The sequence below is a fragment of the Mya arenaria genome, chromosome 10 (assembly GCF_026914265.1).
Source record: "Mya arenaria isolate MELC-2E11 chromosome 10, ASM2691426v1".
NCBI classification, from domain to species: Eukaryota; Metazoa; Mollusca; class Bivalvia; order Myida; family Myidae; genus Mya; species Mya arenaria.
Genome location: NC_069131.1, coordinates 53,177,558 through 53,192,296, shown reverse-complemented (window position 1 = coordinate 53,192,296; position 14,739 = coordinate 53,177,558). Strand labels below are relative to the sequence as shown.

At 35.6% G+C, this 14,739-nt stretch overlaps 1 protein-coding gene across 3 annotated transcripts; it reads right to left on the bottom strand.

Annotated features, from left to right (window-relative positions):
• On the bottom strand, positions 1–14,681 carry LOC128205932 (uncharacterized). Of its 3 annotated transcripts, XR_008256349.1 has the most exons (9): positions 14,575–14,681; positions 9,429–9,539; positions 8,517–8,697; positions 7,152–8,283; positions 6,647–6,817; positions 5,437–5,606; positions 2,764–5,110; positions 1,805–1,946; positions 1–872 (listed from the first exon to the last, which is right to left on the bottom strand). XR_008256349.1 is itself a non-coding variant. In XM_052907995.1 (8 exons), exons 2-8 carry the CDS (start codon positions 9,537–9,539, stop codon positions 1,913–1,915), a joined length of 4,146 nt encoding a protein of 1,381 aa, XP_052763955.1. In that variant the 5' UTR covers positions 14,575–14,681; the 3' UTR covers positions 1–1,912. The 3 variants fall into 3 exon arrangements, 2 of the variants coding, with proteins under 2 accessions (XP_052763955.1, XP_052763956.1); XM_052907995.1 differs by having other exon boundaries at positions 1–1,946; XM_052907996.1 differs by lacking the exon at positions 1,805–1,946.
• Between the last annotated feature and the right edge of the window lie 58 nt (positions 14,682–14,739).

Here is a 14,739-nt window from a genome sequence, read left to right as displayed (position 1 = left end):
TCTCATTTATGGATTTTATTTCTATTCAACATCTCCGAATGAACAACACTGAAAATCATTGACTTTTCGATCGACCAGTTTACAAACGCTGCACGGATTAAATTTATTAAACTTGGTCGGTTGACAAAACGATTTAAATGCTCATGCCAATACAATGATGCAATTTAGGCCATTTAACAAAGCCTTTAGTATGCTTTAATATAATACGATATGTTCAAGTTTCTTATTTATGAAGTGCACTTGCTATCATAAGCTTAAATAGCATGTACTCTCTCACTTAATAACTGAAGTGTTGTCAACAAGACAACACCGATGTCAGCGTATTCCCATATAAGGAGTAAGCCACTGATAGCATTTAATAATTGAAGCACAATCATAAATCATAATGATAGTTTCACTTAAGAGAGTTATGGACAGTTCAATCAACACATCAAATTCTAGCTCTTCTTCTTAGCACTTTCAATTAATACTGAAGTTTCACTATACCAAATGGTATCACTATAAAACTTCATGAAACATACATATATTCATCTTTTGAATGCAGTATTTTCTGTGCAGATATTTTGACAAAAACACAGTTATACCAAGTCCATGGACAAGTACCAAGTAGTTAGCGACTCCATCGTATATCGCTAGAGGACTCCTTCATATACACCGACGGACTTCTAAGTTCTGCACGGACATGCAGCAATTGTGATCCAATGATTGCAAAAGGTGCAGACAAAGATTGGATCACAAATCGCTTGCTGACAGACAGACAGATGAACGGACGCACCAACTGTAGACCCAATCAAGATGACAGACGTTTGTTCGCTCATTGGTTATAGCAGTCACCACCATCATAAACATCATCACTGATATTCTCTCAAAATCTGTTCAAATACAAAAGAGTAGGTATTAATGTCTAAACAGCGTTTTAATGCATTCATGGAACATGTCTTCCGGCTGTCGAGTTTCAAGTGCACTAAGTTTCTGTTCCAAATATGATAAAAAAGCACTAAACGAGATGTCAATACTCGTCTGTTTTTCTCAGGTTGCTAATGGGCATAACTCATCAATTATTTAAAACAGAGTTATGGGCCTTCCCAAATAAGTAAGTATTGTCATTGGCAGGATGTGTACAAAATTTCATATGAATTATAATATCTCCGTACAGTTACGAGTTATGGTCAAAATGTGTAACGACTTCGCCGCTGTCATTGCCGACACAAGTGCTATGACAACAACTAAAGTTTCTTCTTTGAAAAACAGACGAGCTAATAATGCAGAAAATGATGGAAACTTCACTGTACGTTTGAATAACCAAGTTTCTTTTTAAGGTATGAAAGCTCTCTGTGTTTAGTAGGCTCCACACAATTCATTTTTTTCGGTACAGAAAAAGAACTGGTTTATTTACTGCGGTTTTCTCCATTTTTTTATTAACTCAACTAAAAAATATATTTATGAAAAACACAAATGGTAAAATTTTCACTATAATGAGTATTAAATTGATTAAGTAGTCCAATACTGCTCAAATTTGCGTCAGATCATTTTGCATTAGCTGTACTGACTCATATATGGACCATTTCAGAACAATGCTATGAATACACAATGTAGCAAGCAGTCTATGAGGTAAGTCTGACACAGTGAAGTTTCATTTGTATGACCAATTTGTTGTTTCAAGTGATAAACATGTACCCAAGTCATGCTAAAACATCAGTATTTGCCACTGACACAAATACCAGTGTTTTTGAAAGCCAAACGGAGGCTCCGACTTAGATATGTTCATCAACGGACATCAAGCGGTTAGCCGCAAGAGAAAGACCTGAGTGTATAGGAAGTGCCACCCAGAAAGGTTCGAGATTCGGTTAAGATTGGCATAAGAAGATGACAGGCTTGTTAGGTAAGCTCTTTAATTTCTGCTGTCTAGACCTCAGGCTGAATTGCGGCCTGGGATTCGTGCCCAACTGAAAAAGACGCAAACCAAAATTATTCATTCACTGACTGTTGCACGAAAACGTGCAGAAGATTAACAGTGAAGCAATTAAGTACAGAAACCAGCACAGCTGTCCTAGGTAGAAAACCTGGCATCTAAGTTAAATACTTTTTTCTTCAAACGTTGGAGGTACTTGTACAACAATTAATGGTCAATCTGCCCGAAAGAGCCATGGTTCGATATCTGTTCACAAGGCAACAAATAAATCTATATACAGAAAAGCCATTTATCTTGCTTTAAACCTCTCACATGATGACAAGGCTATATAAAGATAGAAATGCAAAACAATAATAATCAAATGGCGGCACTGAAACAAATGTTTCGATGTTCTCACAGGACAACACACAAGGCTATCAAATGACTTTCACAGGACGACGCCCAAGGCTTTCTAAATGTACAAATGTTTTAGTTTCTCAGAGGACGACACAAGGCTATCTAAAAGAGCAAATGTTTTAATTTTCTCAAACTTAATACAAGTGCATACAATCAATTGATCTATTAAGTATATATATACATTTATGTAATGTGTACCTGAAGTAAAAGAATTTACAAATAATTATCATTTACACATATTAAAAATACAAACTACAAGTATTACTTGAACATAATTTAGTTACTAAAACCACAGTTTTCTTTTCAGTTCTTCAGGAACAGTTGCAATCCCCTAAGATTTGAATGTTTTGATAATAATACAATTTAAATCCATTCAAAAGTAGTTTGTGGTTTCAGTTTGTCTTCTTGATTTATTTCACAGTCTGTAAAACAATGCACAAGACGAGTCTACCTACCATTCAGATTTTCCTGCCCTGCTTCCAATGGGAATGGAGACGCACGACTGTGAGCTATTTGGTCTCGCAACTTCTGGCAGTATCTCGTCAGTGCTAACAAAGTTCAGAATATCATCTACGTCAGTCATTATTGTAGCCATCGTGTCATTAACGGCACTAAATGGAATGTTCAGCGCTTCGTAGAGGTCTTGTAAAACATGATCGTTGTCAACTTTTGCTTCAGATTTCAAAGGGGAGGCTTTTAATTTTTCTACTACGAAGTTCTTTGTGCTTATTGGTTCAATACTACTTAAAGTCTCTTTGGACTGTTTAGCCCATTTTTCTATCAGTTTCATATTCTTTCCACCGACCCGCCCTCTTGGTGGTAATTTTTTAGATGAAGTCTTGTTTTCTTTTAACGAGTGTGCATCAGCAGTTTCTTGATCGCTTTCTTCATTAATTTTTACTTTCTTATTCGAGTTTTTATCTAAACTGTCTGAATCTGTGTCACTCGATTTTCTTTTAAACTGAAATCCCGAATACGAACCAGCACTATTGGTAATTTTTCTTCCAAATTTCATGTTCAAACCAGATTCCAAACTGGAATCAAACATTCCAACATTCGCACCTTTTATGTTTGTGACTAGATGTGTCAATAAGGGAGTGGATGCAGATGTACGCAATTTCTGCGATTTCAAGTTCAGCCCATGGAATCTGTTGTGGGCGTTACCCGTCGCTTTATTCAGCAAATAATGCTTCACTTCACTCATTGAACCTGGCGATGAATCTTCCTTTAAAACAGCTACAGTGTTTGGACTTACTTTTGTCATTGGCAAAGCACTGAAAGCATTTCTTGAAAGGCTTGCAGACGTCTGAGCTTTCTTGTTGAGCATGTAGGCTGGTAACTTAAAACGTTTAGAAATTGATGATTCCCTGCCATTACCACTTTTAACATCAGCATTTCTGACGACATCTTTGTCCACCACTGATGATTTGTCAATGTCATCTGTTTCATTCTTGTTGGTGCTATTCACTGTTGGAATGCAACTAATTCCTTGATCTGGTATAAATTTAACTTTATTCAAGGGTACAGCTATAAAAGGCTTGTTGTCACTCATGCTTTCAATGTGTTCGTTGCTTTCAATGCGTTCGTTACCCAAAACATTTTTGTCAGTATTTTCCATATTGCATGAAACTGCAGTGTCATGATCAAATTTGCTCAAATCAAACAAATTATCAGCTAAGTTATCATCAGATGTTGATTTCATTTTAGTCTCTGAGGTAGCCACCTTAGTTGGCCTACAAAACACAGTGGAGGGTTGAATCTCTAACACAGGGCCTGACAATCTTCGACACTTAACACCAATGGGCTCTTTTAATTCTACAGTGTCTCCTTGTTTGGAACCTGGAACAGTGTTCTCGTTATCAACTGAAGACGCCATACTTATTTTTGGCCTAATTTTGCTGAGTCCATCTGAACTAAGTACACTATCTTTATCGTCAACTTGTATCTGGCTTGGAGCGCAGGGGATAGGCCTTCTTAGAGCAAAAGCAATAGGTCTTTTTGGAGAACCATTCATAAGCACAGAGGTAACAAAATCGGGCAAATGAAGGGATTGCTCAGAACTTGCAGAAGAACTTGGACTAACATTTCCTGACCGAGTGACTGAGGCTTTTCTTGCCATTTTGATTGCGTTTTCAACCCGCTCTGCTGTGGGTGGACTTAATTTGGGTAAAATTATGTTTGGAACAACTTGGACACTTGAGTCGGTAGAAAGACTAGAAGAACATTGAGCATTTCCGGAATTACTAGATTTATCACAGTTGTTTATTGACACGTCCTTAGCACCATTGCTTGCATTTCCAAAACTGAAAGGTTCAAGCTTTGGAGTTTTTCCTCTTAACTTAGAGTTTCTTTGACTACTTGTACACTTTATAAAGGATTCTCTACAATCTTCATTCTCAGCTAGCTGACTAATGCTATCTGATTTATTAACGCAAGCACCGAATGTTCCCTCCCAATCTTCAAACATGTCAAAATTTTCTGAATCACCAAGATTTAAATGGCTCTCAACAGCAGTATTTTCTGCTAGGCTTTGGTCAGCAGCATTTTCAAGTATGCCTTCACTTACAGCCTTAAATTGGCTCTCACCAGCATCTTGTACATGCAGCCGTCCTTCATTATTATGTTCTAGTCGACTTTCAAACATGGAACAAGAGTCTAGGGCAAGTTGTCGGCAGATGGGAGGCTTTTTAGTGACTTTCTCCCACATAACGATATGGACCTGTGAATTCTCGACAGTTGGGGTGGAGCTTGTGTACTGACACAAGGTGTGGTCCAGGTCATCACACTTCATCCACTGGTCACCTGAAAACGACCAAAAAGGTTACATTTTGAGAATCATATTTCTATATGGAAACACTGTTTTATCAGCAATTGCAATTCACAAAAACTCATATATAAAAAACGGCAGTGACTTCTGAGCTTGAATTTTAATACATTTTTAAAATTTTCAATCATATTTTAATTTAAGGAATTTTTTAAACATTTGAAATACTGTGTTTATGCAAACAATTCTATTGAAGTAATTCATCCATATTGTAAAATATATTGCATAATCTTTCTACGGATTTTTCTTTTTAAATTTTAAAATACTTTTTTTTACAATCCAAGCAAAATTATTAATATCTTACTATATGGGTTCCTCAGCCAGGTGACAAAGTGGTTGGGCTCCTCCCGTCCCGTGAGATACTGTATCACTCCAGTCACTGTGTACATGTTGCCATGGTGACTGAACTGCAGGCTTGACAGGGGCATTTTAGAAAGACCGGCAGTAAAGTGCATCAGGATAGAGTCCGGAAGTCTGAAATGTACCAAAGATGTACATAGTGTTGGAAATCAGTTTCAGTTTTACTATCGAGTATCTTTAAAGGGACTAGACACCAGATGATTCAATTGCAAGAAAGAGAAAAATTGTTTATAAAATTGATATCATTGTGTACAACCCATTGCATCTTTCTGATGTATCACATTGCTAACGACATATTATCTTTAGCAGTTTAAGCGTATATTTCCAATTTGAAATTTACTGGGTTTGTCTACTAAGTAAATACCAGAAAATTTAAAAAGGGGTCTGTATGTGTATCTTTAATCAGCTGAGACAGAGTCAAGATACTCTTTTAATCATGTAAAGAGATATTTGACAAGCCTCATACTAGTTCGTTTTGATAATTATAGGCTAGTTTTGAGGAAATATTGTATTTTTCAATTTTGGGACCATCTGGTGTCTAGTCCCTTCAAAGCTTTTTTTTTACTTTTGTAAATGGAGCCTGGGCTAATGGAATTATGTTAACTGCAACAAAATGCCTAAAATTGTGAATTTAACATATTATATAGTATATTTAAACAAAGAAATCAAAGAAAAGACCAATATTTGTAAGACTGCATTCAGACATCTGTACAAGCTGACTTGTTAAAGAGTTCTACAAAAACAATTGCATTTTGAGTTCAACCTTTGTGTATAAAGTATTCTTTTGGCCGTTTTTCTTGATTGAGAATGGTTTTTTTTTTTTTTTACATATATCATTAATGTTTTGTTTTCAAACCATAAAAATTGTCATAATAAATCTGACAATAGGTATTATATATAAGCATTAGTTACATATGATAACTTGTCACAAAAGAGTGTATGGTTACTGCGAGGAAGTTTAGAAATAATGAATTGGATATCTTGAATGATTGGATATCTCAAATAGCGGATAAGTTATTGATAAAAAAAATGTGATGGCCAGACAGGCAGACAACATTAATAAATACTTTATTTGATTACTAAAAGGCACCGGCAATATTTTTACCGGGCTATAAACCCCCACTGTTTAAATAGTACCAATTAATCGCACTTACTGTGTGAACTGCATTCTCCTGTGATCAGCATTATTTCCACACTCTGGGCAGCATTTCTTATGCGCAGGGCTGCTGATTTGGAAGTCCTCTACCAACTCCGGAAATGTCGGCAGCAGGTTCTCAAAACTGTGGCTTTCCGTGTAATCACAAACCGTGCACTTGTACTCAAAACTGAAAGGTAAAAAACAAGAATAAAATAACGCAAAAACAAGCAAACTTTACATAATAGTGAACGTATCTTTATAAACCTTAAATGAAACAAAATAACTGTAGGTTGAAGAAATTATATCTAGTGACTATGTTCCCAGAACAATTTAACTAGTTCAAAAAAAGCAATATATCACACAATAACTGTCAACAACAGCTTGCTTTTATGTTCAACCTAACTGTCAAGCAGAGCTTGCTCTTATGTTCAACCTATCAGCTGAATTGCTTTATGTTCATTTCGACACTTATGGCAATAATACTTTTTAAACCTTCATACTTTTTAAACATTCATTCTTACCTGTATTTCATCTTGAATAATTCCGCCACAGCAGGTGTCTGTTTCAGAAACAGCGGGAATGCAAACACAGGACTCTCATGTTGACCTCTTTTACACCGTAGTTTCATACTTAACATCTGCCAAACTTCCTCACGGACGACATTCAATACCTTTTCTATTTCATAACTATTTGGACTTAATGGTCTTTCATCTGTTTTGAGCTCTTCCCCATTAGAAGATGATGATTTCTGTCTAGATGTTGAACGTTTCTTTCTTGAACCTTTTGAAGACACTGATCCTGTCCCTTCCTCTGTTGAATTAAATTCCGAGGCAGTTTTGGTGTTTATTTTTTCCACAAGTTTCATGGCCTGATCATGGGCAGCAAAAAGTTTTGATATCAAACAATCTTCAATCACAGTTGAACTTTTAACAGTTCTTCGCAATGAAGCATTATGAACTGAAAGACAAAGAATAACATCTAACCAGCATAGGTTGTCCTGATTTCTCCATTGTGGAAATACTTTCGGGTACTTCGTAATACTGTTACTAGATGTTGGAGGTAATGTCATGTCCCCACTGTTAGCACCAATTAAATCTTCTGTGAAATCAAACCCTATGGAGCTATACTTTTCCAACTTGGCATCTTTAGCTGTTGGCAATTGCGTATTTCTTACAGGGAAATTATCCACTACCGAACAGAGTTGTTCAAACTCGTTCGGTGTTGACTCTTCGTTGCATATCTGGTAAGAAGAAAGCATGCTTTGTAAAGGATCAGTGTCTGTAGGCCTATTGGGACAACTTGCAGCGCTTTTGTCCGAGCCACTATCCAAGTTATCATTGCTGGAATTCAGTGACTCCCGATCCGAACTTCCAGCCGAACCACGACGTTTTCTTAACTCACGATTCTTGTAGGAAGCTTTCGCGGTGTTGCTTTGGTAACCTGAATTATAGCAATGACCATTTGACAAGCATGTGTATGCAGTGTTAGCATTTGAAGCTTCTGTGGTTGTATATTGACTAGATGATGGGGTAGAATAAGGTGCATAGCTGTGTGGTAAATGTAGAGTTGCATCCCTTGAACTGGCTCGGGCAGTTGACACAGCGGTTGATTGTCTGTGTTTTCTGAGAAGTTGAGGACTTCCAGTCTGAATGGCTGGAAAAGAAAATTAATAAAAATATTTCATTAGTTAAGAAATGAATAAATAGATACTGAACAATGACATCTCAATAAAGTCTACATATATAAACCCGAGTATATTCAAATAAATATCAGATATTAATGTAAAGATATTAAATTAAATATTAAATTTGAGCATGCAACTTAACACATTTTTCAAAGCCCGGGCTTGTGCTAATTTCAATCACTGACATAAAAGCCATCCTTACCTTTGGCATCATTTTGTAAGAGACCCAGCTTTCTCATCCGTGAATGTGCCCGGGCCTGAAGCTCCGACTGTGAGGGAGGAACAGACAGCCCAAAGTCTGTCTCCCTGCCAGATGGGAGATCTGACATTTTTCTGGAGTATGTGAACTGTGACGTTCCATCCTGCCCCAAAGGATATGTGCACTGGAAACAGAAAGAAATCAAATTTATTAGAACGGTTTCTAGTATAGATTGAACAATGCGACTGAGGGCAAGGGCGTGTCAGATTTTTACATCCATACACAAAAAACATTTAATGATACAATTTCTTTAACTTTTATGAATGTTGACATTCCGAACAGAGTTTTGGTACATTCAACCAAAAAGCGAACATTGTTGTTTACTTGTCTACATCAAATATATATTGTTGCATATAAGATGTAACACATTTTATTTTCAAAACCTATTACCTTTTAAGTCAATGAAAAAAAAAAAAAAAAAAAATACCGGTAGATATTTATATTACATATATAATACTTTCCGAAAATTAAAAAAGTGACAAGACATTCAGTCTGACAAGATATTAAAATTTGTTGACCTGAAAGAAATTATTTCAGATCGAAACAACTTAAAAACACAGTTTCTCATTTTATTTTTCTTCTCATATCGAACAGTCGTTGAAAATTTCTTTTTTTCGCCGGGCTCAGCATCTTCGCACTGGCTCAGCATCTTTGCAAAATTGAAACGATGCCATATTTACTGGGTGAACATGTGGCAGTTTGTTATAAGCAATGCAATTGGATTGTCTTATAAAGGCACCGTGACAAAATAGACCAATGAAAACATGTGTGAAGTTTTGCTAATGTATTAATGCTAAAACACGGAAACGGATGGTTTTCAGCAAGTCTGTTACCTTATATACTGTCAAAACTAACCTTTTTGTTTTCACACAGAACAACCGCCTCATCCAAGTTGATCTGATAGCTTTTTAAGAAACTTCTGGTGCCACTTCTACAACACACTGGACACAGCTGTCTTTCCAGCATCTGAAAAAACAACAACAACGGATCAAGTTGATATAATTTACAACAATGAGAATGATTTTAATATTAATGACACATTAACAGTCATCGAAATTGGACTTATGAATAAATTTTCATGCCAAAATTCTTACTCTTTTGCTTTTACTCTTTTGCTTGACATATTTTTATTTTTTTTAGCAAGCCCAGTAAGCATTTCACAACTTGCAGGGTCTGTGCATACATCAACTACTGTATTTAATTATGGATATTTATTTAAACATTACAAATATAGATATGAATTACATGCATGTATTAGTATAAATTACAGAAATGTATCAAGTCTAGGAAAGTGCTAGATTAAAACAAAATCAACAAATTTGTTCCCTGAAATTTTGCTGTTCTGTCAACATGTGTTTTTTCTATTCAATGTAGTGTACGAAATTTGGATTTGAATCCACTAGCCCATTCGGACTACCAGATGAGATTTTACTAGCCTGAAACCAATTTTACCAGCCCAAATATAAACACCATAAAGTATAATTGGTTTGGAAGAATTTATGAAAATTTGAATACGATTCTGACCACTATTAGAGCATGCTCATTCAGTTTCATTAATTCAATGAATGTTCCTCAATCTGGACAATGCTTCAATAATTCATTAAGCGTCTAGCGAAGTGAACTTCTAGAAAAAGTTATCCGTTAATTTACATAATGGGCCGAGTTAATAACGTCATTTGAGTTTGACTGAGCACTGCTGATAGACACAGTTACTGGTTACAAATAGATTGATACTCACTTGTCACTTTGGGCTTTAATAATTTACTTTAATTACTCTTGACATGTGTTTATATATTAATTAAATAAACACACATTTTGCACATGGCTTGCACCGCTTAGCAATTATCTTTTTGATCATCGTAAAATTCGGCTTCTGACTTCACTTTGATCTTTCGCCATTGTCAAGACGACTCAGTCGCTTGAGTTGCCCGGTAGGACACATTCTTAAATAATAAGAGTATAAAAACACGATGCTTTACGGGTTTAATTGGCATGGGTTTTTTTGTTTTCTTTTAAATAACATTAGGAAAAAAACGATAGCCCAGTCAGGCTAGTTTCTACAGAAAATCGGTAGCCCGAGCTGAAACTCGATAGCCTGGGGTATCGGACTATCGCAAATTTCTGACACTGCAATGTAAAAAGGCACACATTTGGTGGCAGAATTGACCAAGCCAATCATAAGTATTGATGACTTGTACAGAACTTTTGCTAAAAAAACGTTGTGAAATTAAACTTTTTGCTGACATCTGATTTATTATCAATCTAAAAGAGTGAAGTTGGCAGATGAGTTTGGTCATATCCCTCCTACCCCCTTCAGAACATATCAACAGATTTACACTTTTTTGTAAAGTATATTGTTGCCTTTAGTATGTAAGGAAGTAGAGCTCTTTGTCAATGCAACTTGCCCCCAATTCATACGAATCCGGGTCAACTCAGCCCAATTACCTTTCCGGCCTGGTCCTTTTCGGCCCAGTTACCATTTCGGCCTGGTCCATTTCGGCCTACTTTTATTTTTATTACTCTGATACTTATAATTCTTATGTATATCATGAATTAATAATATATAATACCAAAAGTATGTATATTAATTTATATAGTAGATGACATCGATGTTGTTTAGAATACTAACACACACGTTATTTCTTCAAGAGACAAAATGGACTCAGAGAGAAGGAGAAATCCGATGTTTTAAAATATTATTTCATTACTAATTTACTCTGAAATCAACCACATTGCATAAAATACACTAATACATTTATTGGTGATCTCAAGTCCTAAATGATACAAAATGTGACTGTGCTCAGCTCGAGAATAGGCATTTGAGGCTCTCTCTGAATTCACTTTTACACAAGGCATGGTCGACAAAGGCCAAACCTCCACTTGTCTTAGATGCAAAGCTGTGTGTACCGGTCTGGGAGATCCCAGAATAGCGTTGTTTAATGCATGTATTTTTATTTAATATACATACTGATTTCTAATATTGACCTCAATATTAATTAGGTGAAACATGCAATTTTGGCGTTCCTGTCCCTTGTATTATCAGAACAGAGAGTTTATTAGACTTATACATTTGTACATCGTCTGAATACATATAGTTACACATGTAAATATTTTCACGAAAATAAACTACTTCCTTACATGCAGGGCTTCTAAAAACTGGCAATTTGCCAGTCTGGATCAATTTTGACCAAGCCAGACCGATTTCAGTTTCAAAAAGTGTAAAAAAAATCGGTCCGAAATTTTCTCAAATTTTTTTATAATTTCAGTCCAAAACGACAGCCAGTAAAAGTTGCAGAAAATGTAATACACAAATATTCATGGGTCATTCACACATTCAAAACTACACCCAATAGGTTATAAAAGTGTCTTAGTTACCATGTGACTAATGCGACCAGCTGCTTTTTTCGCTACACTGATTACTCTATAGCCTATCTATTATTTAGCAGACGCTTGCAATCGGTCCAATCACATGTATTGGTAGGTCGCAGAAGACACAATTAAACAAACTATGTGTTAATTGTGTGCTTGCAGCTATCCTGATTGAGTGTTAAAATCGGTCCATATTTTCACATGGCAATATGAATATGCTATGTCGTCGTTAATCATTACCTGATATATCCGTTTCTTGATTACCAACTGTTAAATTTAAATTGTTCTTTTAAATTCCATATGTCATTGTTAATCCGAACCTAGTCTTATATAGGATATCAACAGCGGCACGCTTGATTAACTACATAGTCTGGATGCTGAGTGCGCCTCTTAGGTCATTTTAATTCGCAGTAATGAAAAAATCGATGTCGATATCACACTTACAGCTTGAAACCCCGATTATAAATCCAGATATTATAGTTCAAGAGTATCCGTTGAATGTTGACCCACTGTAGATGCATTAAGCAAATAAAACATAATACTGTTTCACTATTTGTCGTCTGACCGCTTCCTGACAGCCACAGTTATTTACAATCGCAGTCGATCTTATTAGAAATGCCGCAGAACTCGATGAGAATCTCATTTAAATTAAGCTTGTATCTGCAGCTCTAGAACCCTCTTAGGAATTGCAATATTGTGAAAACTATTGACAGAAAAGACGTCGCGAAAATGTGTGACATTTCTAAATAATCAGACTTTTAAACGGACCTTTCTTTTTTTTTTTGGGGGGGGGGGGGATGTCGCCGGATCTAGACCGTTTGAGGTTCCAAAATTTTAGAAGCCCTGCTTACATGTTTTTCGGCGTTTACCTTAACCCTTTAGCACATAGACAAGTGGCCAGATTACACCTCCCAGTCAATAGCCAACTTACTGATAAGCAGTCCTTATCTGCATAGGTACTTTTCAGGATATTTGAAAATGAGAAAATGAATACAGCAGTATGACCTTAAAATAAATATAACTCCAAATAATTGTTTCCAAATCTTTTTTATGTGAATACATTTTTATAGATAATTAAATTATCTAATAAATGGTGTCAATAATGAAATATAAAATTATTTCATTTCATCTGTGAATGCATTTCCAAGATGGAATTGTAACATTTCTTTGAAATGTCATAATTGCATTAAATCAAAGGGTAATAAAATGCTGGTATTGATCTAAATTTTATTACCCCTATCATCAAAAAACCCATATGGACTAAAAAGCCGACAATTGATGTTCTTGTGTATAATACACAGAAATGTGGCAGGAATATCCGGTGTCAACCAGCTGAAAGATCCAGTCCAGAGTGTCTGTTTAACTTTATTACCCCCTCATAAAATTCTTAAAAAAAGAAAGACGAGAAATGTTTTCAAAGTAATGAATAAAAAGATCTAGATCATGAAACGCTTGCACAAATGTGTTTACTTGACCTATTTTTCGACCGGAACCATGCCGGCCATCGATTAGCTCAGCAGAAAATTTACTCATCATTTTCTCGGCTACTTATTGTTTCTATTGTTTATAACACAAAATATAATCTACAAATAACTATTATCTTTATTGATTTCAATGGTAAATTAAACTGACATAAAATATTCAATGATTTACTCATCAATGTTTTTGGGGAAATTCCATACTGTACAGTACTGCCATTCCGTCACATTTTATTACGTCACAGTGGGATCTCACACCTGTGATTGGCAGTATAAATAATGACCTTCAAGTTTTAGCAGACGACATTTTCGATGGAAAATCAATACACAAAAGGTTAATCTTCAGCTTTATAAACATCCGGAATATTGTTTACAAAAAGGAAGATGCAATATTGAAGTATTGAAATGACCCTATTGAAACATGCGGGAGATGCGTTTACATCCAGTAGTGTATAGGGTCGGCCAGATGCGTTTACATCTGCTAATGAGCTATGTCGGCCTATCTCGTATACATGCGCTAAAGGGTTAACACTACAGTAACACATTAACGGCTCCAAATAATCCGTAAATTAGGTGTGAACAACATAATACCAATCAACATTCCATAGGCACGCTTCCTTTTAAAAGTAGGCCAAAAAGGACTAGGCCGATTTGGACCAGGCCAAAAAGGTAATTGGGCCGAGTTGACCAGATTATTTTTCATACTATATTGGTGTTTTTTTTTCAAATAACTATTTGAAGATTCAAGTTATTTCATCGCTGTTATTTAACCATCACATATCTTTATTAAATTGAAAAGTGCTTTCCTAGAACTTTTATGACAGTTTGTTGTTTTATGCTAATACACACATTTATATCCTCTCCACTAACGTAAACAAACATCATTTTGGTAGGTCCAGAATAAAAATTAAAAAATCTGGTAACGATTACTTCTCAACTTTTTGTTGCAAATTGGTTATACGTTTTTCAAACGTTGTAAACACAACACGTGACTAAATATTTCCCTACACGCCTTTCAAAACGTTGCCACTACATTTCAATTGCGATTTCGGTTAAATATCCAATTAATAGAGTTCTACATCTTGGCAACAAAGGCATTCAATTAATATTTATTCATGTTAACAGATTTTCATATGCAGGGGCTGCTTATTTACCTTGGTTGTTCAAAATATTAATAATATCGAATTTTTAGCCGCACATGCCCAGTTGACGCCATTTTTATTAGAAAAGACTAGAATAAATTTTCCTCTTTTGTGGACAAATCATTCAGTGGAAATGCAGGTTTGTGCCAGAATCAACATTTTGGTTGATACAGAGTT

Bases quoted from the DNA above. Each gene is read 5' to 3' on its own strand.
- LOC128205932 (XM_052907995.1), bottom strand. From the start codon at position 9,539: ATGCTGGAAAGACAGCTGTGTCCAGTGTGTTGTAGAAGTGGCACCAGA. The intron at 6,818-7,151 runs GTAAGAATGAAT...TTTACCTTTCAG, and splicing joins TTATTCAAGATGAAATACAG to TTTTGAGTACAAGTGCACGG. The intron at 1,947-2,763 runs GTAGGTAGACTC...CGTCTTTTTCAG, and splicing joins AGGGCAGGAAAATCTGAATG to TTGGGCACGAATCCCAGGCC.